The 25,477-nt window shown below is 38.7% G+C and overlaps 1 protein-coding gene across 1 annotated transcript; it reads right to left on the bottom strand.

The window, feature by feature from the left end:
- Positions 1 to 10,127: 10,127 nt before the first annotated feature.
- Positions 10,128 to 23,815, bottom strand: Dnajb11 (DnaJ heat shock protein family (Hsp40) member B11). The gene is made up of 10 exons (XM_076867842.2): positions 23,556 to 23,815; positions 20,896 to 21,052; positions 17,337 to 17,434; positions 15,572 to 15,704; positions 14,279 to 14,421; positions 13,700 to 13,782; positions 12,976 to 13,033; positions 11,763 to 11,874; positions 11,166 to 11,322; positions 10,128 to 10,574 (listed from the first exon to the last, which is right to left on the bottom strand). Exons 1-10 carry the CDS (start codon positions 23,621 to 23,623, stop codon positions 10,510 to 10,512), a joined length of 1,074 nt encoding a protein of 357 aa, XP_076723957.2. The 5' UTR covers positions 23,624 to 23,815; the 3' UTR covers positions 10,128 to 10,509.
- Positions 23,816 to 25,477: the final 1,662 nt, after the last annotated feature.

Here is a 25,477-nt window from a genome sequence, read left to right as displayed (position 1 = left end):
GATGGGATCCTGCTAAAGGCAGGGGAGCCCCATCCAAGTCAAGGCACCAATGAAAGGTGAGTGACTCACCTGAGACAGATATTCAACCAAGAGATTTTACTGGGGGGCTGCCCGAAGGAGGGGCAGAGAGAGAAGAGAAGGAGGGCAGAAAGAGAGAGAGAAAGGGTAGAGAGAGAAGAGAAAGAAGAGGAAGAGGGCAGAGAGAAGAGAAAATCTCACAATTTCTATCCTAAACTTTACTATCCTGAATTTTTCATTTAGACTTTCATTTCTATTAACCTGATATGAATGTCACTGTCTCTGGTAATATAGCATGTTATAAATGACATGTTGTTATATACTTTGTTGTGTTTTCCTTTGGTTTGCACCAATATTGAACTTCGCCACCAGATCATGAGCTTTTGACTTGTACCATGCCTTCTGAAAATTTGAGCACCCTTTCCTAATTAAGTGGGACAGAGCTGCACAGATAACTGGTATGTTTTGTGTAGTCTCCTCCTAAGTTGTGCAGTTATTGGTCTGGGGACTGGTGAGAGAGACAGAAGGAGTGGGGAAACCTTCTGGGGGCAGAATCCATCTCCTTGGAATACAGCCAGGACTAACAGGCCTGACCTGGTACCAGAGCCTCCATGGCCAACTTGGAAGAACAGAATAGTGTCTGTCACTTGGATATTTCTCCTGGCACAAATATCTGAGTTCTATTACTAGTAAGAACAGAAGAGGCGCTGTCCTAGAGTAGCTCAGGAAGTTTCAGCATCTCTGTGTTGCTTCTTTATACAATTTGTAACAAAGAGGTATTCTCCTACAGTCTGCACAGAACACAATATGACCCTGGGTGCTCCATGGCCTCAGCTAACACAGGAGAGGGCAAGGTCCACTACTCAGGGTGGTGTCCAGGACAAGGGCTAGAAGTGCCCAAGGGTAGTCCAGCCTGGGCAACTTAGCAAGACCCTGTTTCAAAATAAAAAATTTAAAAGGGATGGGGGTGTAGTTTAGTGGTTCAGCATTTGCCTAGCTAGCATGCACAAAATCCTTGGGTTCAATCTCCAGTATGAAAAAGAAAGAGGAGGAGGAAGTGGAAGAGGAAGAGGAGGAGGAGGAGGAGGAGGGGGAGGGGGAGGAGGAGGAGGAAAGTGGTACCCAGGAACAGGCAGAGGTGCCCAGAGGCAGGCAGCCACATTCAGGGGAAGGCATTATGTCTAGTTGCAGGAAGGATTGCCCTAAAGAAGAAAGTGATGCTCAAGGGCAGGCTGAAGTGTCCTGGGGTAAGAAGCAGTATCCAGGGCTAGCAGAATTATCCAGGGTTGGGATACCTTGAAGGAAGCAGTGCCTGAGACAGGCTGCAGTCTGTAAGGATAGGCAGCTGTGTCCAAGAACTTGCAAAGGATGTCTAGAGGCAGAAGGCAGTGCCCTGGGACAAAGGGAGTGGTGCTCTTCTAGGGACTACAGCACTTGGTCATTCTTGGAAAACAAAGTTCACTCATTATAAATAGCTATATACAGCTTGTTTTGAGAAGTGAGCAGAGAATATGACATTTAATTTAAAAAATTTGGAGACATTCTGGTGAGGAAGGAATAGGAAATGGTCACAGAGGAAAATCTGAACCAACAGAGACTGCCTGACATGAGGAATTGTAGAGGGTGGCAGTATTATCTCTTCGTAGAAAATCCAAAACCAACAGTTCAAGGTTGATTTACTTTATGATGCAATAAAATGTAAGTCCAAAGTCAGTTTGCTATTCATGTGTCCTCTGTCCTCAAGCTCAAACATAAATCAGGGAAAAGCTATTAACCAGAAAATCTCAACAGGAAATGGGAGGGTACCTGGTGACCTGGAGTGGGTGGAGGTTTAGGTCGCCCAGTTTCAGTCAGTACTTGTCTCCTTTATTATGAAAGATTGATGTGTTCTCAGTCTAACAAGGAAAGCCGTGTGGTTGCCACTTCACGACTTCAATAGTCCTCCCCTCTCCACCCCAGTCAGGTTACCCCAAATATGAGCAGAAATTTAGATCCAGCGGCGTCTACAAACCTCAGTTCTACCTCTGCTCTGCCACTCTGGTGATGTCTCTGATGTTCCTAGACAAGTCTCCCTTCATGAGGGTAGCAGTCATGATCCTAAGGAGGAGACCACTTCCACTCCCTCCACCCCTGTCCCATGCACACTTGTGCTCTCTACTATAGGGTGGCCTCTTTTGTGAAAGGTTGGATCCAGTAGTTAGCCTGCTACTCTGGAAATGGGGCCAAAACCATGGCAACTATCAGACCTAGATTTTTTGCAAATTGCAAAAACTGTCTCCTTTGCTTTTTTTTTTCCCCTCAGTAAAGGCATTTTGTTAATTATTTATGTATGTGTGGTTTAAAGTTTATGCCATCCTAACACTTTCCACTCAGATAAATTTAAACCTTGGGGAAAGTCATCTTTCAGAGCTCTTGTGTCAAGTTTACAGCAGCCATACCTTACCTGATTCCCCAAGAGGCACAGGGAGTACTTTTGGTGGTATGAGTGGCAGTGGTCAAGGTGGCAATGACATTGTCAAAGAGGAACGTGTATGAAGGATGAGGGAGAAGGTGCTGGAGGCCATGATCCAAGAGTAGAGAAAAGTGGCTGAACACAGGACCCAGCGCACCATTAAAAACCGTCTTCCCATTGCCCTGTACTGGCTGGGCTGGGCATCCTGGGTTCCCCAGTGCCTCCTAAAGTTCATGTATATAACAGTTGCTTAGTAAGTGTTTCAGGCAACAATAAAGTATATTGTTTTCATCTTATATTTTCCATTACAAAAACCTTCAACTGCTCCTATTTTTTTTTAAGACCAGCTTAAAACTTTAAAGTCTGTGCACAATGGACATCACTCTTTCCCCTTAAGAGAATTTTGGCCACTTCCTCTCTATTCCTGAGACTATGGGTTTTTCACCTGCTAATAAGAGTACAAAGAGACCCTACCTGGATCAGAAGGAAGGACAGGCATGCACAGCCATGGGTACCAATCAGAAAAGGGAACTCTGATCACACTAGAATAATCTGAAAAACAGTCTAGCAGTCAGTCGAAATTTCCATACTTCACTCTATTTGGTAGAATGTACAGCAGCCATGCCCCACCCCTACTATGATAGATAGCCCCCTCTTGTGGAAGTTGGTGTTCATGGACTTGTAGATACTAGTTCCCTGCTCTCTTTCACACTCAGCACAATGTGACTCCTCTGTTGCTGTTCTGATGTGCCCCAATCTCAGCTGCGGTTTGTATGGTTGGAGTAAATTGCATTTTCCAAAATGGCCACAGCAATATTTGCAGATATACATACTCTTTCAGGATCTTAAATATTCTTTTGTGAAAATGGCAAGTCTGATTAATCCTAGTGACTCATGAGGCTGGGGCAGGACGATCAAAAGTTCCAGGGCAGTTTGGGCAGCTTAGCAAAACTCTGTCTTAAAATTTAAAAAGTAAAAAGTGGTGGGGGTGTCATACAGTGGTAAAGCACCCCTGGGTTCAATCTCCAGCACCATTAACACAGGGTCAAGTCTAATTCCCCTCCCTTGGAATATGGGCGAAACTTACCACTGTCTCTATACACAGAAATGCAGTGGAGAGGACACTGCAGGACTTCTAAGGTTAGGTCATAAAAAGAATTAAGGCTTCTACCTTGCTCTCTCTTCCATTTAGGACATGTGTCTTGGGAGCCTTGAGCCAATATGTGAGAAGCTATTATGAAGCCTCCATTTTGCACAGAGACCAGGATCCCAGGAGCCACACCAGTTCCAGTTCCAGTTGCTTGAGTTCTCTTAGAATCAGCTGCCAGACATGTGAGAAAAGAGCCTTTAAAGGATTCCAGTCCCCAGTGCTTGAGCTATCCCAGCTGCCACCAAGTGGAGAAAAGCTGCTGTCTCCAAGCCCAGCCCATATTGTGGATTTGAGGGGGAAAATGTTGCTGTATTAAGCCACTAAGTGTTACAGCAATTTGTTACATGGCAATAGTAATGGCAACATCACCCATACAGTATTGTCAGGCTCTTGCTTCTTTTAAGATTTTGGCTTCTCTTCTGTAGCTGTTGCTGAGCAGAATTAGAAAAAGGTCCCTGTTTCCATCAATATCAAAATACCTTTATCAAACCATTAAACCCACAAAACATGGAGGCATTTTAAACTGACAATATGAAGCCTTCATGCTTCTTATAAAAGCCTGATGGTTAGATTTTTTTTTTATTCATCTGACTCTAGTTATGGTTACTCTGCCTACAAAATTTAGTACAAGTTCCCCTGTGACTGTGTTGGGGGCATCAATTCAAGTGACGACTTGACAGTGTTGCTGTCAAGTTTCCCCATGAATGCTGCAGCTAAAGGTGCACCCCAACTCTGTACAAGAGTCAAAACATTGTACATTGTACAACACTGTACAAGAGTCAAAAGCTTGTCTGATGGACTTCACCGTGCCTCTGTCCTAAGGCTCTTTGGAGGATTAAGCATGAAAGAGTTGTAAACACTCTGTGACTTACACACGTGGTAGGCACCTGGCATTCCAGCTCTTCCTGAGATACCACAAATCAAAGAATTAAGTAGATCAGGACTGAGCCTAGCTCTGTTCTGTGCCAGCCGAGGTTGCTTCTCTTCCAGGTTGACATTGATCCATTCATTAATAAACAGCATGTTCAGCCACAATTAGATAGGTATGAATGCACACATATCCTCTATTTTGTCTCCAGGGATATCACAAGATGGATCTTCAAAGACCTTACTGAAAACCTTGTCTATTTCATTTCCTGTTCTCCCAGTTAAATGGCCTAGCTTGCCCAAGAGGCAGAAGATTTAATTAAGTGACTTTTTTCTAATTACCTATTCTAGAACCCTACACTGTTTTTCACAACTGGTAATAGTTCCCAGGAGCCATTATTTGTTTTAAATTTAGTTTTATTGTGTTTACTTTTGGCAAACTCTAGCTCCAAATCAAAATTCAGCCCATTGGAATCTGTCTTCTCTACATTAGGATTAAGGGAAGCTAAGAGAGGAGAGCCGATAGACTAAATGTGCATTATTTACTTGAGTTTGCGCTGAAGTTTTTTTGGTTTTAATTAATAGCTTGACTTTTAGTGGCAATAATCAGAAAATAACTTTTAAGAAATTTGGAATCCTGGGGCCTATTTTACAACTTTCATACTAACAATTTAGCGCCATCTAGAGACAAACATTACTTATTGCCAGGTGAGGAAATAAAATCATAAATCTTCAAGGGTCAGCAACATAGAGATACTAATTGCTCCTTTTAGCCTGTCTTTCCCAAGAAAGAGCTATTCCACTTGCAAGTTAATCATTCCACAAACTATTAAATTTTTCAAGATGGAGTAATTGAGGCACAGTTAGTGGTAGAACTGGAATTTGAATGTAGTGCACCTGATTCTTGAGCATATACAACGTTTTAACCACTAAGATATATGAAACTTCCCATTTTGTTTCCATATTCTATCAAAAGGAATGACACTTGAAATATCACTGGTAGAATGACATCAGTATGAGGAAATGGAAGACTAAGAGGGAAGAGGTGATTGATTATAAGAAACAAATAACACAATCCAGAATACTGACAGAATATAGAGAGGATTACTAAACATGTCTGCAATTTTAAGGCATTGTGGAGAAGAGAGATTGAAAGACTGGAGATGGGCAGTTTCTCCAAAAGGTAAGATACTGACAGCCAATGTAGGCATCATTTTTAATGATGTGAAAATGCTGATCCTTAGTACCAGTATGGGTTCACTACAAAAAAGTAGGGTCAGCCCTGCCCCATTTCTTGACAGACCTTTGTATAACTGGATCTCAACAAAGCCTGTCAGCATATCCCTGGGGACATGATAAATAAATACAGCTAGATGCAAAATTAGTTGTTTTCATGGAGGTCCATATGACCTCACCAGAATGTTCTGATGATTGTCAACTTGGAGAGAATCTGAGTGGCAAAATCCATGACTTGGCTTCAATTTTTTTTTTTTTTTTGGTGGGGGCAGACACAACCCCCAGTGAGACTCTAGGGCAGCCATATCAAGATTGAATCTGGGATTGAACTCAGCCCTATTTTTTTAAAAAATTTTTATTGTTGGTTGTTCAAAACATTACATAGTTCTTGATATATCATATTTCACACTTTGATTCAAGTGGGATATGAACTCCCATTTTTACCCCATATACAGATTGCAGAATCACATCAGTTACACAACCATTGATTTACATATTGCCATACTAGTGTCTGTTGTATTCTGCTGCCTTTCCTATCCTCTACTATCCCCCCTCCCCCCTCCCCTCCCCTCTTCTCTCTCTACCCCCTCTACTGTAATTCATTTCTCCCCCTTATATTTTTCCCCCTTTCCCCTCACTTCCTCTTGTAATTTTGTATACCCCTGAGGGTCTCCTTCCATTTCCATGCAATTTCCCTTCTCTCTCCCTTTCCCTCCCACCTCTCATCCCTGTTTAATGTTAATCTTCTTCTCATGCTCTTCGTCCCTACTCTGTTTTTAGTTACTCTCCTTATATCAAAGAAGACATTTGGCATTTGTTTTTAAGGGATTAGCTAGCTTCACTTAGCATAATCTGCTCTAATGCCATCCATTTCCCTGCAAATTCTATGATTTTGTCATTTTTTAATGCAGAGTAATACTCCATTGTGTATAAATGCCACATTTTTTTTTATCCATTCGTCTATTGAAGGGCATCTAGGTTGGTTCCACAGTCTTGCTATTGTGAATTGTGCTGCTATGAACATGAATGTAGCAGTGTCCCTGTAGTATGCTCTTTTTAGGTCTTTAGGGAATAGACCGAGAAGGGGCATAGCTGGGTCAAATGGTGGTTCCATTCCCAGAACTCAGCCCTATTTTGTATTAAATTTAGAGAAAAGGTCTCACTGAGTTGCTTAGCTTCACTGTTGCTCAGGCTGGCTTTGAACTCAATGAGATCCTCTTGCCTCAGCCTCCCAAGTCACTGGGATTGGCTTCAATTCTTTGGCAGCACTTTTATTCACTGTTTGGGCAAAAAATCTCATGTCTCAGTCAATACGGTGTACAGATTTCAAGTGGAGAGTTACAGACAAAATTTTGGATGACTAAACTGCAGGATCCCCAAACAGTGTAACAGTCTGGGTCACTGGGCTGACTTGAATGAAAGGTGACTGAATAGGAATGACTATGAGGCTCTTCATCCTAAAGAATTTGTCATCTTCTCCCAGGCTGAGGAGTGACTGGGCAGCCTGGGCAAGACTTTCCCCCACTCCCCTACCCCCAAAACACAGATTTATTCAGAGAAGCAGTTACATATCCAAGGGAAAATATGGGCTATCTCAGGGGAAAGACATCTTTGGGGGTAAAGTAAAAGTACCCATTCAAGAGAGAATGACCAGTTATCTTGAGAATGAGAAACTTTTGGGGTAAAGCAAGGAATATTCATTCAGGGGAGAACATAGGCCACCTCCAGAAGCAGACACAGTCCCCAGTGAGACTCTAGGGCAGCCATATCAGGAAAAATTTAATGTGAACATATATGTAACTTAACATTTTTTAGTAGCCACATTTTAAAAAGTAAAAAACAAACAAAATCTTAGGTGAATTTTCATAATGTATTTTATTTTTAATAATTTGTTTCGTCAAATATACCCCCAATCCAACTATTTTACCAAGTAATCAATAAAAAAAAATTGAGATAGCGTAAAACAGAATGTAAGCTAAGTCTTCAAAATCCAGTTTGTATTTTAAAGCACCTCTTGTTCAAGTGCTTATGGCCACCTATGGCTACTGTATGGGATAGAGCAACTTCACTGATGCTCAGTCTGCAGGAAGATTACCCTCAAGTCGTGTTGTTCTTACACTGCTGATTAATAGAGGGGCTGTACTTATACCATTAGGAAATTTTTTTTTTTTAATAATGGGAAAGGGTCCAGGTTCTTTGGCGTATAAAATCACTATGGAAGCTGGGCTGGTGGTGGTGTTCACTGCCTATGATCTGTATCCAAGCCTGACTCATGAATACTGGGACAATTTCAGTGATTGAAATATTGAAATTTTGAAAGAGTGACCACTTAGCAAATGAATTTTTCTACTCTTATCTCTGAGTCCTTGGATGTTCAGTTGCCACTAGAGCAAGTAGCAGCTTATCTTTTTTCAAGGAATAAAATAAAATTATGTTTTCATTTCCATTTTTAAGATCCAATTGAACTTTCAAATGCCATGTCCTGTTCTTTTCCCAAAACTGATTTCTGAGCACTCACTTCCACTCAGGTCAGAAATCTGGCAATTTAGACAGCAGCAAATGAAGCTGAAGAGTAGCTAAAAAAAACATAGTGGGTCAATAAAATGTCTGAATTGCCTAAATGGATGCTGAAAATACACAAAAGCTCGAACTGAAAAAAGTCATTCTTCATTATCTTCCTTTTGCAGATGAGAAAACAGAGGTCCAGAGAGGTTAATTGGCTTCCCTATGTCACAGAGATTAAGTCTGATTCCATGTCAACTATCTCTTTTCTCTTTTTGCCTAGCTCCTTGGAATGACATTTTTCCTTGCAGGTCTGAAGATACTATTTTATTTTCCCACCATCATTATCTAGATTGTTCTCCAGTGTTTCTCCTCTTATGAATCCATCACAGTTAAATACATTCTCTGGAGCAGGTTGCCTGGGTTCAAATTCAGGTTCCAAAACTTGTAAATTGTGGGATGTAACTCAGGTTCCTCATCCATAAGTTGGGTATAAAAATCAAAAACAAATCAAAACCTCATCCATGTTTAAAGATAAGGCACTTGGAATAGAACCTTGCTATTATCTATTCTCAATAAATAATTTTTACTCAAAGAATAAAAGAACAAGTTTTTCAGTCCAATTGCATTCTGTAATTCACCAGAGCTTCTGGCTTGAACAGAATTTACATATTGACCACCTACCTCCTAGGTTTAGAGGCCCCCTCTGACCTCTTGAGACAGGTATCTTTAGTCTACTTGGTAGGACCATGCTGTCTTAGGGACCACTGTTCCATCTTTGGCAAGCACTAACTTCTGGAAGACAATTACACAGACAATATGGAGCCTGGTTTCATGATCCTCCCATCATTCCCACCACCTGTCACTATGACTACAAGAAAGTCTATGGAACTTGATATAAATCTTTCCAAATTACAGTGGGCCTGAGATATAACACTTAAAGTGAACTGAAGCTAAATCCAATGAGTTCTTAAATACAGCAGTCTAGACCATGGATAAAGAGAAAAAATCCTTTTAACATTCTTTTTTGTAGGATGGAACATTATCTCTATGGGATCTTTCTAGCCCTGACTAGTAACTCCAACTCTCAGAATCTTGACTGACTTCATCTTGGAAAAAAATGGAGATTACCAATTGCAAATAAAGACCAAGAGTTTTTCTAGGCTATGTTAGGAGAAGTGTTGATGAATATTTCTGAGAAATGTTCAACTACAGGAAGTTCAATATGTAATCTTAAATGTACAAAAATTCACTCAACTTACATAGTATTTATGTGGTTTCATTTGATTTCTAAGTTTCTTTCAAACAGTGGTATTGACTGCTGTGGAACCAAATGCAGGGATGCTGTGCAACTCCAGTGACAGTTGGACCCCTCCCCCATATAACAGCAATGAAACATTTACCAGCAGAGGCAAGAGGTCCAGAGTACACAAAAAGTAGAGCGTTATGTGACTGTACAAAGTAAAAAAGCAAATGAGGGTCAAAAGCCAAAGGTACTCAAGTCACATGCCATTTGAATCAGGTGCTACTGGAAGAAACAAATGTAATTTGCAACTCTACTTTCTAAATTCATTTTCTAGAGTCAGTATAATCATGGGTTTAACTGAGATTACGTACATGAAAAGTGCTTTCTAAACAGTAAAATATCTATATCAGATTTTATTTTCCCAAATAAAATGAGAGGAAATATATTTTTCCAGACAATTAGATCTTCATATAATCTTGATTCATATATCCTAGTCCCTAAGCTTGTTTCTTTAAGCTCTTTGCTACAAGATTCCATGTGTGTTTCATGGGGTATGGGAATTGGATTACACCAGTCTTTTGCATGCTTGTGTGTTCTTCTTGCCTATGGGAGAACAACCCGACTAGCTCACAGGAGAAAAGAAACAGGAGTCAAGAAAAAATAACAACAAGATATATTTAAAAACAGACTTCTCCAGTTGGCATTTTGAATGAAATAACTAACAATTATCTCCAACCCTTTTTATTCGCTTGCTCCTGGAGTTCTCTTGAAGCTTTAATTCTTGAAACTCAGGTGGCAGCACCAGACATTGTATTCCCAAAGGGAGAGGTATTAGTTAACCTTTTGCTGGTCATTCTTGTCTGAATGCAAAATGGACAAACTCAAGCCCTCTTATTCATATCATGACGGTTATTAGGAAAAAAAATTAAGTCAAACTTGCATATTGAAAATAAAAATAAAAACACACAAAAAAAACCCCTGCAGATAATAAATATCGCCGATTCACTTATATTCAACAAAGTCCAATTTTATTCACTCTTAATATCCTTGCAGTCCATTGTATACCTTCTGCACTGATCCTTGTTTCAGTAGCTGTTTGATACCTAAAAAAAGAAAAGAAAAAGAACACATGACAACCTTAACAAAAATGTGACTTTCCCAGAGTTTAAACAGCATGTTTCATGGGGAGGCCCACAAACCCCAGGAAATTAAAAAGGAGGTAATCAAAAGGGAAAGAAAACTCTCCAGCTAAGTTTTTCATTTCTTCTCTGTTCTCAATTTTTACCTTTTTTTAACCACTTTTATTATTTAACAACACCAAACTGGGCCCTTTTCAGCCAGTTATCACAGTCATTTCTAAGCTTCTCATCTTCTTATAGTACATGGCTTCCCTTTTACAGTTTGGTCTAGCTCATTCGTTTTAAGTAGGTCTGCTTCACTCCTGAACATACTGGGTTTCAAAGCATGCTCATTCAACCTTTAACACACTTACCACAGGACTTTTATTATTGCATTGACAGAGAAACACAAGTTTGTTCATTCCTATACTTGTATTCCACTATTATTAATGGCTGATACATTATGCCACTGGAGGGTTTTTATGGTCACTATACTCATATACATAACACACAGACACAGATGTGCAAAGGCATACACACACACACAAACACACACACACTCATTATATTCCATACCTTCTCTTGCTTCTTCTGTTAACTGTTTTGGAAAATCCACATCAAATGTGATTATTAAAGAGCCCTTGATGTTGTTGTTGTCAAAGTTAGGGAGTCCTTCCCCCTTTTTCCATAGCTTGGCTCCTGGTCTGGTGATCTTATCCCGGGAAATATGTACCTAAAAAGCAAAAGGGAATGTAGTGAAGCAGGACTGACACACCCAAAGTACATCACACAGCTCTAGTGAACAGTGGTACACAAAGCTAATGTCATAGCTCAAAGAAAGGATGAGGGTCAACATCATTAAGATAAAAGTACAAAAAAAAAAAAAAAGGTTTTAAAAAACACAAAGTAAAATCAAACATATAAGCCAGTTTAAAGAAATAATAATAAGGTTTTGCCAATAGAAACTTGGAAACTCTAAGAACAAGACTGTCAAAGGTTGTGTAATCAATTCTAAGCAGCAAAAGGCCTGTGGCACTGTTATTGCTGAACATTCAGCAGCAGAGTAAGGAGAGAAGGCAGAAGTCTCTGTGGTTCTCTACAAGTGAAGTGACTGAAATAATCTAAAATCACCCACATAAAGGCTTTAAAAAGAAGCAAAATTGCTTTGTTTACCCTGTGACCATCCAAGTGAGTAATATCCATCTCAAAGCCGACTAGAGACTCAACTAGTGAGATTGTCACATTTGTGTACAAATCATCTCCTCTCCTTTCAAATATCCGGTGCCTAAAAACAGAATAAGACAAAGAATAATTAATTTCCATATGTATTTAGGAAGAGTTCAAAAGTTGCTAGAAAGATCTTGATGAACACCATTCTTTCAAACAATGAACACTTATTAGACACACTTTTGTGTAAAGCATTAATTGAGATAACAAAACTACATAAGTCTTATTAAACCTTATTCTTAAAGAGTTTACAATCAGCAGAAGCCAATATATATATATATATATATATATATATATATATATATATATATGTAAGGAAAACTATCAGTCATTAGGTTATGGAAAAGAGAGAAAGATGTTTGGTAGCAGGGGCTAGGGAGATGGGCTTCAGAAACAGGTCTGTGGAGGTTTCCTGAGCTGGGTTCACAAGGCCAAGGGGGCTCTAGATGCAGATAAGGCCAGTGCAGGAAAAGGGGGAACAGGCTAGAGGGAATTCTGGCAAAGACAAAGACTTGAGAAGGTACCAGGTTTATTCAGGGAATAGCCCATGTTCCAATTTATTAGGAAGTGATGAGAAAGACAAGGTAGGTAAGAAAAGCTGGGAAAAAATAATCACTGAACATAAAGAGTGCACAGACAGACTGTTTCCCCATGTTCAAGTGGGAATCCTGTTTCAAATAATTCTTACATGAAGAAGTATCCAACTGGTAACAAGAGAGAAATAATCAACAAGAAAGCACAAGTCCTGGACAAAATGACTGTCCCACCAGCCTTTCTAAACAGAGAAGCTGAATATTATGTAATAGAAGTTCCTTCCTATGGAGAAACCTCCCATTCTTGAATGGCACAGTAGACCCTTAGCTAAAATCACAGCTTACCTTGGTTCCCTATTCCTGTATGCCTCTCTTTTATAGCTCCTTTTCTCTATTCCTCCTTTCTAATGTCTTTTGGATTTTTATGTCCTAAGTGAATATATAACTGAAGCTCAAATCCCAGGGCCCAATCCCAAATTTTCAGGATTATTGAAGAATTACAAATAATCACTTGTGGTATTATGGGCATGAAACAGAGGAAAAAAATCTTGAGGCATTATCTCTATCATCTAATGTACCTGAGAAGCATAGGTTGAAAAGATGGCCTCTAAAATTCGATCACTTACTTGACAACTTTTATTCGGAAGCGTAAGTCTCCAGGCTCACCATCCACATGAGGCTCACCTGGTCAGGGCAGATTACAGAAGGTTATAGAATACAGGAAGTCACACAAGTATAAGACTACAAATCTACTGGACAGTTGAGAGGAATTTTTAAAACCACTACCTAAGGCACTGGGTCTATCAAGTCTGTTAGGGTACAGTCTCAGCCTGGTTATATCAAGTTTCAGGTCATTAGTGAAGATCACCTGTGCTTCAGGCACAGCAATAAATAACTTGACCTAATTCCTAAACAAAGAATGATTCACCAATTTTCTGAACCTGGAGTCAGTCTTAAAGCTTTATTTCCTTTTAGAATTTTAAGTTTAAGTCCAAAAGTGAGCTTGGAGAACATATAATTAATGTCCCATTATACATATATATCCTCTTTCATTGTTGAGCTAAAATTAATCTATTTATTGAGGCCTGGCCACCCTAAATTTTGATAAAACTTAGACTATCTGACAGTAACTTTTGGCCTTAATAGTCAAAGGATAATCAGTAATGCTAATGCTTCTGTGACTAAGCATGCTGGTAATAAAAGGCTTTCTATATCCTAAAACTGGCTGAAGAGTATTAGAAATTATACATTCATTTACCATGCAGTCACTAAGAGATGAGCTGAGGTAGAAGTGAGAGGTATTCATAAGAAGAGAATAGAGTTAGGATAATAAAAACATCAATATTTCACCTTCTCCAATAAAGGGGTACTCCATGCCATCTCTCACTCCAGGTTCTATTTCTACTTCCAGCGTTCGTTCTTCATTCACTAATCTGGGACAAAGGAATTAAAAAAGGAAAAGAAAATGAAAATACAAATGTAACCCCCAACATAGATAAAATTTTATCTGTTTTATCAGAGCTTTTTCTGACTATTAGTGTATTTTTCTGATTATTAGTATACCTCTACTTCACAAAGCCCTCTCAGATCTGTTTATATCTTCTTCATGACAAAATTCAGGGCAAAGCCACTGTGTATTACATAAACATATAAGATTGCTCTACTAGTCCAAGTAGAAAGGAAACATTAACATTTATTACGTATCTTTGGAAATAAAGGGCATTGCTTATTAGTTCAGAAACAAAAGAGGATATATAGAGAAAAAATATTTCAGGAAAAATTTTAAAATGTACATTTATTTGCTCTATCCTTTGGTGAAACATTGATGGAAGAGGAAGGGAGAATTAAATATGGACAATTAAATTTTTATTAGACAAATGAGATTATCCAAGTGTTTCTTGGTGGAACCATAGAGGTGATTTCACTTACTTAACATTAGGGCACTCATCGCAGACTACCTCTTGGGTCATCTGGAAGCGACCTGGGCCCAGCTGGGTGGTCCGCATTTCTTGCCGACAGTTGCATTTCCTTTTGCCAGGAGCCTGCCTTGCCACAGGTTTATTTCTAACTACCTAAGAAATGCATGAAACAGTCTTTAGTTTCCTTAATGAATTAGGACTCTACTCACATCTGTACTGGAATTTCCCCTTCTCTGGCAAGCTACCGATCAGGGAAACCTAAAGCTGACAGAAACCTTTGAAGAGTACAATCAGCCCTCAAACAGGAATGAAGTAAACATATACTTAAATGACTCAAATTCTTTAATTGGAGAAGAGAGGGAAGTAAAAAAGAAGAGAACTGAAATATAAGGTATATGACATGAGCATTAGAATTGTAAGCCACAACTAAGTGATACTGAGCTAAATGTTCATAGATTTTACTATCTCTTAAGAAATCTGAGTTGTGTAAAGCATAACCCTGAAGAACAACCACAGCATTCAGAAGCTGCTGTGTTTACCATCTAAACCTATGATTAAACTAATGAAAATGCCTCCTTGTTTTAGGCAATTCAATCCAGGACTACTTTCCAGTGCTACCTTTGTTCAGACACATTACCATGCCTGGAAGAAACACAATGATCATCTCTTTGTAGTTGACTGCAATCAAATATCTGACCCCACCAAGTATGTGAAATTAATATGTATTAAGAAAAGTAATCTTGTTTTTGCGTAATCACAAGGTAACAACTCATGCAGCAGGCTGACAAAAATGCCTGGAGTAAAACCCCTAATAGCCTATGTATATAAAAACCCAAGTCAACAGGATAAATTATAGCCAACAACAATATAATAATCAAAGCAAACATTTATAGCAAACCTGTCCAGGAATACTCTAAACATTTTTGCGCATTCACATATTCATTTAATTCTCACAACCTTACAAGGCAGGTCATATCATTATCTTCATTTTACAGGTGCGGTAAAGGTAGCACGTAAAAGTAAAAGGATCCAGGCCACATAACTAATATATGGCAGAACTAAAGTGGGAAGGTAGGCAGTCAAGCTGTAAAATCCATTCCAGAGTTTTGAAAAAGATGAATAACCTCAATCTGAGCAATCTTGAGTTTATTAAAAAAATGACAACTGCATCATGAACCAAAGATTCTGATTAAGCCACCCCCCCCCCATTCTCTAAAAGAGCAGGTACTCTGAAACTTCTAATTTTTAGTCAAAAATTCAAGTTCTGGAAATAAATATGAATAGCCATATTGTTTAAACTTACTTCCACAAAATTTCCAGCATATACTTCTTCCAAAGTGACTTCTAGATCTACGATAATATCACTTCCTCTTGGAATATTTCTGTCTTGCTGGCGAGGGGTTCCTCCAAACATGAAACCAAAATCTCCAAAAAAGCTGTAGATAAGTGTGAAATTATCAGAAAAGAAATATGAGTTTGTTACAATTATTTAGTTTTCTTTCAAATTTATAAAACAATGCTTCCTATCAATACAATGTACAAGTCAAAGACATTTTCCACATATTGAAGTCATATCATACACAATTATAATTTATATAATATCAACTACATTGTAACTATATTGATGCCCACAAGAAAAAAAATACTTTTAAAAGTAATATGGTCCATACAAATAGTATAGCATATACACATACTATATGCCAATGAAGTCAATGTTGGACTCAATGAAATAATATTATTTTGATACTAAGGAAAATCCAGCCATAGTGAACTTATTGAGAAAGGGTATAGTATACATAACACTGTATAAAGCTGAGCTTAATGATAAACTTATTTTTAAGGGTAATTTTAAACATACATAATGTTCACTTTATGTGCTTTTTAGCAGTTAACCTTGATGAAAGAAGCTACTACTGTGTACCAAAATCCTGGGCACATATTTAAATAAACTAAAAAAGCATCAGCTTAGCATCAGCTTAATAAAATTCTAATCCTTAAGGAAAAGTTCTGGCCTCTACAAGATCAAAATTAACTTTTGTAAATAAAAAAAGAATTATCTGCAATTAAAAAAAAAACAGTGACCTTCATTTGTGCAGGTATTCTAATATTAATGTTGATCTCTGGTGTAATTAAGAAGCTTCAGATATTGGTATGACAATTATATAATCCCCTCTCCCACCAAACAACCTTGGTGAATGTATTCCTCAATGTTAAAAGCAAGGAGGTAAGATGGGGTGGAAATAGGGGAAGTCTTTTCTCTTCCTGACATCCCTAGGGAGTACTTTATTGTTTTGTTTTTGTTTTTTGGTACTGGGGGTTGAGCCCATGGGAGCTTTACCATAGAGCTACATTTCCAGTTTTTTTTATCTTGAGACAATCTCTTGCTAAGTTGCTGAGGCTGGACTTGATCTTGCCATCTTCCTGCCTGAGCCTTCCAAATTGCTGGGATTACAGGTATGCCCTAGATAGCACTTTGAAAAGCCAAGGAGAATAGACACTTTTCTGATAGGCCAAAACAGCTAAATTAATCCTAGAGAAGAGGAAGATTTCCCAATCATTAACTCACACATTTTCAGAAGTCCTAAAAATCTACCATCACCCTTAAATACTAAATGGGGAAAACTACTGTATGCAATACCGATTCTTACTTTAAGAATCTGAAGAAAGAAACTCTCTCCCCATAAAAATGCAGATTTAAATATCTTTTTATTTATAAAAGCTTCAGACCTGAACTCCAGGTGAGATCTACTACACAGAATTATGATATATGGAGATTCAAATATCAATAATGTGGGCTCCAAAAAGAAGAGGGGTTTATCATTCTAACCACCCAGCTCTCCTAGATAGCCATGTGCAGCAGGAGATTAAGAACTTCTACTTAATTCCTTCCCCAATGGTGGTTATCAAAACTACCTATTCTTGTGGATAGGATGAAAGAGAGGTAGCTCTGGATATAAGAACAGATTTTTTTTTTTCTCTTCTGTGCTTAAAAGAATAATTTAGCTCATTAAGTCACTAAGTGATCCATTATTGGACACTAATCCTTTGCAGGTGGGTACATTACTTACTGCGAAAAAATGTCTCCATGGGAGCTCTGATGACCATCTTTCAATCCTTCTTCACCATATGTATCATATTGTTTCCGTTTTTCACTATCTGACAGAACCTAGGATAAAAGTGGAGGAAAAAGCCATACTTGGTAATATTCAGCTAAGGTACATTCATATTTATGTTTGTTTTTTTCACTCTGATACTATGTTTAAGATTTCAGGGGAATGTAATTTTCATTGTGTATGGTATTAAGCATTTTTATAAAGTTATTTTTTTTCTAACAGACTAAATTCTTTGGTGAATTTTCCATTTCACATTGCTTACTTAATGTTTTTAATTTAGCATTATCAAACCTCACCTAATTACTTAAAATTTATACTTAAATGATATGGCTGTGAAGGTTGGGGAAGTACCAGGAAAGAGGTGGGATGGATTGCTCAGGTTTACTTTCTGTGTTGTTTAAAGCCAGTGCTTATGCTATTAACTACTAGTTTATAGTTTGGAGAGAAAATATGCTATTAACTACTAGACTATATTTTCTCTCCAAACTATAAACTAGAATATGACTATGACAGACTATCATCAGTGATAGAAGCACTAAATTAGGACAGTCTTAATAGTTGGGCCTCACATGTCTATGCCTCCCAATATACACACATTAGGAGATTGGCAAGTCAAGGGAATAGAATAATAGGCCCTTCAGTAAGATTTATACTGCTTTATTTTTCAAGTTTGGTATATGTAGAAATCCATTTGTGAAAGAACTCTATCTGACATATAGTCAATTTCACTGCTTAAAAAGAAATTTGTAAGTTTTAGTTTAGAGAGGTTTATGCTTTCTCATTGAACCCACTCTGTGTGATAACAAAGAATATACAGAAAAATAACTCTTATACTTTCAAATTTTCATATTAAGCAAAAAGAAAAATAAAGCTTCCATTTTAGTCACAGCAACACATATACCTTTGGAAATTATACAGCTTTAAGATATTCCTTTGTTATGTATGAACTCCCACTTAGATAAGAGACTAAAGGAGAAACAAAGGAGAAAATTATTTCAAACCCTGATTGACATATTCAAATAACACACACTTTTGACTCAGTGTCTAAAAGATGTGCAAGGAGCCACAGCAAACATTTACTAACATTGAAGACATATTTAGAAGGATATATATTAAATGTAAAAGAGAATGAGCATTCTTAAAAGCAAAGAGAAATGGGTTAGTCCAGAAGTAACCACAGCAGCACTATGATAAAGCCACTATAACAGATCAGGTAAGAGAAAGAAATGTTTTGGCAAAAATCCTTAGAAAACAGGTACTTTAAGACAAGTGTGGTGGTAGTTCTAGCTACTCAGGTGGCTGAGGCAGAATGATACCAAATTCAAGGCCAGTCTGGGTATTTGAACAAGACCCTGCCTTTAAATAAATAAATAGCTCTGGGATATAGGTCAGTTGTAGAGCACTTGCAAGCGCAAGCACTTGCACATGCACATGTAGAGCACTTGCACATGCACATGTAGAGCATGTGCAAGGCGCTGGGTTTAATCCCTAGTATTGTGGCGGGGAGGGGGAAGAAAGAAAATAGATACTCTGAAGAAGAAGAAATGGACAGAGTTAACCTGAAACAAACTTATTCCACAATCTGGATTCCCAATATTTTCATCTTTAAGTCTGCATTGCTGATCTTATCTAGATAAAGAAACAAACCCTGCACAATGATTGGCTTTAAGTAAGTTTCTTTTTGGATACCAGAGGCTTCTATAACCGCAGCCCCCACAAAAAAAAAAAAAAAAAAAAAAAAAACTACCTGTAAAGTTGTCATTCACTTCTTCCTCACTTTTCTTCTAAGGAATGCAGTTTATTTAATAGTCTTAGAAATTATTTTACTTATTTTTATTTTTTATTATTTTCTTTTTGAGTCAAGGTCTCACTAGTTACTCAGGCTGACCTGACCACTGGGCTTAAAGAATCCTTAGCCTCCCTCGTCTCTGGGTCTATAGGAAGATGCTACCATATCCAGCCTCTTGTATTTTTAAAGTGGGGGTGGGGCGGTGGTGCAGAGATTGGCCAACCAACATGCAGATTCTCAACTAATTAAAAAGCCAGAAATATTCCCAGCTCAGTAGAGAAAGCAAATTGGTATTCATAGAACTCTTTGTAGTGTACTGAGATTTTGATTAATGAACACTCATTTACCTAAGGTAAAAGGCAATCAAGCTTGAATGGTACAAAGGAAAAAAAAAATCTGAACTAGTAACTAGAGAGGTTGTAGAATTATATAAACTGCAATTTCATGAATGATACATGCATAGCCTGCCTAGGTCATGAATAAAGACCATGATAGATTGTTTATAAAGAAATGTAAGTTCAACTTCCTTCGAAAATATTTTTGACTATTGGGTTCTTAGCAAACAATAGAACTAGAAAATATAGTATAAAATATGGACTCATAAATAATAAAATGTTACATACAATTTAAGAGGGGACATAAGCCCTCTCAAATTTATCTATAGACCTCAGGTTAAGAATTTCTCTTGTGTAGGATCACTGAAGTTATGGGGAGAAGAAAGGGAGACCCCAGTAGCTCTAGGATTCATATGGTATAAGATGATTTCAGTTCAGTAGATTTTTTTTAATCTAGGAGGATTAAAAAAAAAAATTTTTATTTTGAGATCCTCATTAAAAAAAAATCATATTATTTTCCAGCCTTTTCAATATGCAGGGTTTTAAACTTGAATTCAGAAAATTTCAATCTACAACTTTTAGAATTTAATAAATTTTTTCTGTGCCTTTTAGGAAATGGGAATAAAAATTTGTCTAGCTCTACTATATTTCACAGTATCCTTGTGAAGATTGACATTATCCTTGCATGTGTTTTGACCTCTAGATTTGCCTGTAAATTCAAACTATACCTATGTTTTGTTTGATCTGCAAAATAAAGAAATTTAATTAGTTACCAAAACTTTTACAATAAGGAGAATTTATATAAAAATGTAGATTTCCAACTTCTCTTGAAAAATCAGTAGATCTGGCAAGATAATATTTGCATTTGTTTATGGCAAAAACTGACTGGGGTTCAGTCACATCTGCTCCACTGAAAGAGAGCCAGAGGCTTCAGTTAATAACAATCTTCATCAGTCTGTATTAATTCCCAAGGAATGAAGGCAGAATATCCATTGTTATGTTTTATCTTACACCTCTGCCTGTTATTTGTCTTGTCCCTAATGAGCATGTTAGGTTGCAATCCTCATTTAGGTTTTCTTTGTATTTCTGGTTTAATTTCCTTAACTGATAGATTGATAGATCAATCAGTTAATCTATTATTAATCTCTCAATCATACTTTCATTCATTTTTTTCAACATTAATCCCCTCATTAAAATAATATTAAAAAGATTGGAAATGACATCTACTAATAAGAATGTAATATCTAGTACAGCATAGCTCCAAGTATTATTTTTACTTTTATCTATATGTTTCTAAATAGAAGTAACCTAAATGAAGTGTTTCTCTGTGTTATATGGTCTTTTCTATATCCATAGCTTTTGTTTATACTTATCTTTTTTCTTGACTCACCTCATAAGCAGCACCCAGATCCTGGAATTTCTCCTGGGCTTGGGGATCATCAGGGTTCCGGTCAGGATGAAGCTGCAGGGCTAGTTTCCTGTAGGCCTTCTTAATATCCTTTATAGAGGCACTTCGAGGTACCCCCAGGATCTTATAGAAATCTCGCCTGGGAAGGAACAGAGAAAACACATCATTAAAAAGATTTATATATTACATTTTTAAAAGTGAAAGGTTTTTTACCCCTTTTCATTTAGGTCTGTGTCTAAGCAAAGACATACAAAATGAAATATAAAAGAAATACAAAAAAATAAAGGTGTGCGTGCATGTTTCACATATACCTTCATTGTTTATTAGAAAATGGGAATGAAACACACACACACAGACTTATGCTGGTTATTGAACTCAGGAGCGCTTAACCACTGAGTCACATTCTTAGCTCTTAGCATTTTCTTTTCTTTTTTTTTTTTTTTAACATTTTTTTTCGAGAGAATTTTAATATTTATTATTATTATTTTTTTTTTTTCCCCAGCGTACTCAACATCTTTGTTTTGTATGTGGTGCTGAGGATCGCACCCCGGCCACACGCTTCCCAGGGGAGCACGCTACCACTTGAGCCACATCCCCAGCCCGCCCTTAGCATTTTCTGAGACAGGGTCTTGCTAAGTTGACTAGGGCTTTAGCAAGTTGCTGAGGCTGGCCTGGAACTTGTGATCCTCCTGCTTCAGCCTCCCAAGTCACTGGAATTGTAGGTATGTGCCACCACACCTGGCTGTAACCTTCTTTACAACTACCTTCCATCAGGAAACTATTTTCTTATTTTATGGTCACATGTCATTTCTGGGCAATAACACCATAAAATGCAATTAACTCTCCCCCTTTTCCCTTTCTGGTTCCAGATGACTACTGACTGTTTCCAAAGGTCAAATATCAATCTCAAAGGATGGTTTTCTTTATTTAAAAAGATAATGTGACATAAATGTCCTAATAGAAACACTTACAAATATTAAAGAGAAAGTGACTGAAATAAAATTTAGAGGTTAAAATAAAGGTTAAGTCAAAGCCCAAATAGCAACTCTAAAGACAAAATAAAACCCATCTGGATATAGTATTTTTGCTGAAAGAGAAAAATATGAAACTTATACTCATTTTCAGTAGTTTTCATGTAAAAATGGGAACAGCTCAGAAAAATGTAGGGAGAAAATGACTAGCTTAGCTCAGCATCAACATTACACTAAGAGACTATTTTATGACTTACTTAAGTTTATACCTACAAGATTTAAAATATTTAATATTAGCATTTTATTAAACACTCTAGAGTACTTGTAGCTTTATGTGTAAATATTACAAAGAAAAGTATAGTTAAAAAAAACCAATAAAGCATTATCTAGGAGAAGTTAATTTTTTAGAAATTTAAGATGATTCACAAGAAAAAATGACAACAAAGCTTAAACTTACATGCAAAGGGTAAAAAAACTTGTGTAAGAAATTCTTAAATTTTGAAACTATGCTAGGTAGTACCTTCCCCATTCAGAAAAACCTATAAATTGTTCGAAGATGAGACCTACTGTTTTTTGCATTCTAAAATATGGGCTGGGGTTGTGGCTCAAGTGGGAGTGCTCGCCTAGCACGGGTGAGGCACTGGGTTCAATCCTCAGCATCACATAAAATATATTGTATCCACCTAAAACTAAAAAATAAATACAAAAAAATAAATAAAATAAAAATAAGAGCCTGGTATACTATATCTTGGGTTACCAGGAGTATAGGATCATGAATGTTAAAGGCTGACTGGATCCTTAAGAGTCCATCTGCATAAGGATGGCACAATACTACTTTCATGTTACAGATGAGAATATCTAAATTTCTTTCAAGGTTACATAATTCATAAATAGAGTGGCTAAAACCCCAGCTTACTATCTGTTGGCGAACTGTTCTTCTCACTCACACCATTTGAATTCTGAAAATGGTACCATGGAGAGAGACAGTGAGGCACTTGTCTCAATAGTAAAGAAGCTGGGAAGTTCAAGAGCTCTCTAAAAGGTCTTGCTGCTTCCCAATTAAATTTTCTTCAGTCCCGGGTTTGCTTCCCTACCTGAGATCCTCCCTCTGACTGGTGTCACAACACACCCACTTTAATGTCGACAGCTCTTCAATGGCTTGCCCCGGACTCAGCATTGCACCATGTTCTGCTTCAACTCAGGAGGGTACAACAACACACCTCTTTGACCGAAGGCGTGTCCATCGCCTCAATATCAGCATGGCGCTGTCACTATCTTCAACTAGTCAGGAGTCCTATTCCTTCCCCAGCTCTGCGTGACACTGCTTCCGCTCGCAACCACTTTCCTCCCCTGAAACTCCCCTCAAACCTCAGCTGCTGTATTTGGCACTGTATTCAATCCCCACTGTTCTAGGCAAAGCCCTACAGGGCCTCTGGATCTAAGGTCCTCTCACTGGTGACACGCTAGGCTCCCCTCGTATCCCAAAAGCCTGGCCCACACTATCCTACCCATTCTTCCGCCCCATTGCCGTACCAAAAGGATATCCCTCTCCATTCCCTCAGTGTGGCCATGCCGCTTCTCCCACCTCTCCCTCCCCAATGCCCACCCTGCCTCCTCCTCAGCAAAGCTGACTCTCGGGCCCCATGCCCGCCGTGCCCGCCTCTTCCTCACCCTGCGATCACGGCCCCGATGAGGTACAGCAGCAACAGGCAAAAGGTGCCCAGGTTCTGCGGGGCCATGGTTCCTCAGTGCCGGCCCCGGTCCCACACACTCCTCACAGCCTCCGCAGCCGCCGCGTCGTCTCGCCAGTGCTCCCGGCCTTGTGAGGCCGCCTCACGCCGGGAGTTCTCCTACTTGGTCCGCAGGCAGCTAGCTTGCCCCCCGCCTCTGCCAGTCCACTTCCCGGGAGTCCCAAGTCCCGGTGAGAGAAGCCCCCAGTAAGCGAGGGCCAATCGCTGCCTGGGACATCACACGCGGCCGGCACCTCGGAGCCAATCAGCAGAGTACACTTCACCTCCGAGGCGGTGCGGGTAGCCAGTTAGGCTTCAGAACTGCAGCCGCAGTTTCTGGCCAATAGGAAGAGGAAACGTCAAAGGATCGCGACGCCACAAGAAGCCGCTCAGGCCCGGCTCCTGTGAGTCGAAGAAAACTACGTAAAAGGCAGGGATTGGCGCCAAGTGAAGGCACCGAGATACCCTAAATCTTTCTTATCGACTCCCTGGGTTTTTCACCAATCGCGAGACTTTTCTACCAGAACCGACCAATTGGGAGAAGGAGGTTTTAGCTTGGAAGTCTTGAAATTTCCCAGTGAAATACATTGAAATTTCACTAGATGCCGGCGCTGAGGGACCGTGGCGGAAGGGGGCGGGGCTGTTACTTCGCGCCAACGCTGCTTGGGACGCCTCGCTTGGGAGGTCTCACTTTACCGTATCCTGGCAACCCCGTAAGCAGTATCTCGGTTTCGTAGAAAAAGAGGTCCGCTTGCTTATAGAAAAGCGACCGTGGAGGCAGACCGACTCAAGCCGAGTTCAGACTTGGTTTCCAGCACTTCAAATCGGTGAGACCTTCCCCACCCTCCAAATCGGAGCCTGTTTCTTAAAAAAAAAAAAAAAAAAAAAAAATTAAAGCACTAACTGGCAGTGTTGTGAATTTTTAGTGGGGAGGAAAATCTAAATTATGCACAGTAGCGCATATTAAGCACGCAATGAATAAAAACTATTAGTTACGAGTAGAACTCATTGATTCTCTGTCTTCCCCGGTTTTGTTCATCGCAGTAAATGCACCACCTCGTTGTTTAGGACAAAACTCTTAAGTCTTACTTGATTCCTTTCCTGTATAACCCAGCCAAAATCTTTGCCTCTCAACTATATCTTTAATCTGTTTACTGCATAGTCATTACCACCTTTCGGCCACGACATATCCTCTTACCTGGGAAAGTCCTCCTAACTAACTGATCTGTCTCCACAGTTAACGTCTTAATACAGTATTTTAATATACTCCAAGATTTTTTTTTAATGTCAAGTCATGTTACTTTCTTTTTTAAAAATCTCTAATGGTCTTTAATTTGCACTGAGATTAAAAAGCCAACTCTATGCTAACTCAAAAAGCCTTCAGAAAAGAAAAAAAGGCTTATTATATGGGCCATACCCTCACCTACCATACACCTTACCTTGATCCAGAAAAATGCCCCCTTCCCTCAATACATCAAGATCTTTCCTGAGGCCTTTGCCCTAGGTATTATTAACCTTTGCCTGAAATACTTCCCACCACCAGGGCCTAACATAGGTACTCTTTTTTTTTTTTTTTTTAAACCTGGATATCCTAAATGTCATCAACTCAATCAAAATTAACCCTACTGAGTCCCTTTTTTACACCACCATGTTTTATTTTTTCCATCCCTGCTTCTGCACTCATGCAAACAGAAATGCCAGTCTCATGAGAGCATGAATCTGGACTTCTGTTCACAGCCTGTACAGAACTGCACAAACTGTGCCTGGGGAAGTAGTGATCAAATATATTTGAGTAAAACTTGCTTTGATTGTGATCTTCATGTAGCTAGTTTCTTATTCTCCAGGCCTCAGCTCAAATTCAGC

The sequence above is a fragment of the Callospermophilus lateralis genome, chromosome 10 (assembly GCF_048772815.1).
Source record: "Callospermophilus lateralis isolate mCalLat2 chromosome 10, mCalLat2.hap1, whole genome shotgun sequence".
NCBI lineage: Eukaryota > Metazoa > Chordata > Mammalia > Rodentia > Sciuridae > Callospermophilus > Callospermophilus lateralis.
This window is presented reverse-complemented; position numbering and strand designations above follow the sequence as displayed.

Bases quoted from the DNA above. Each gene is read 5' to 3' on its own strand.
- Dnajb11 (XM_076867842.2), bottom strand. From the start codon at position 23,623: ATGGCCCCGCAGAACCTGGGCACCTTTTGCCTGTTGCTGCTGTACCTC. The intron at 15,705-17,336 runs GTAAGTAATGTA...ACTTATCTACAG, and splicing joins CATGGAGACATTTTTTCGCA to CTTTTTTGGAGATTTTGGTT. The intron at 11,875-12,975 runs GTAAGTGATCGA...TTCTGTTTTTAG, and splicing joins TTCCGAATAAAAGTTGTCAA to GCACCGGATATTTGAAAGGA.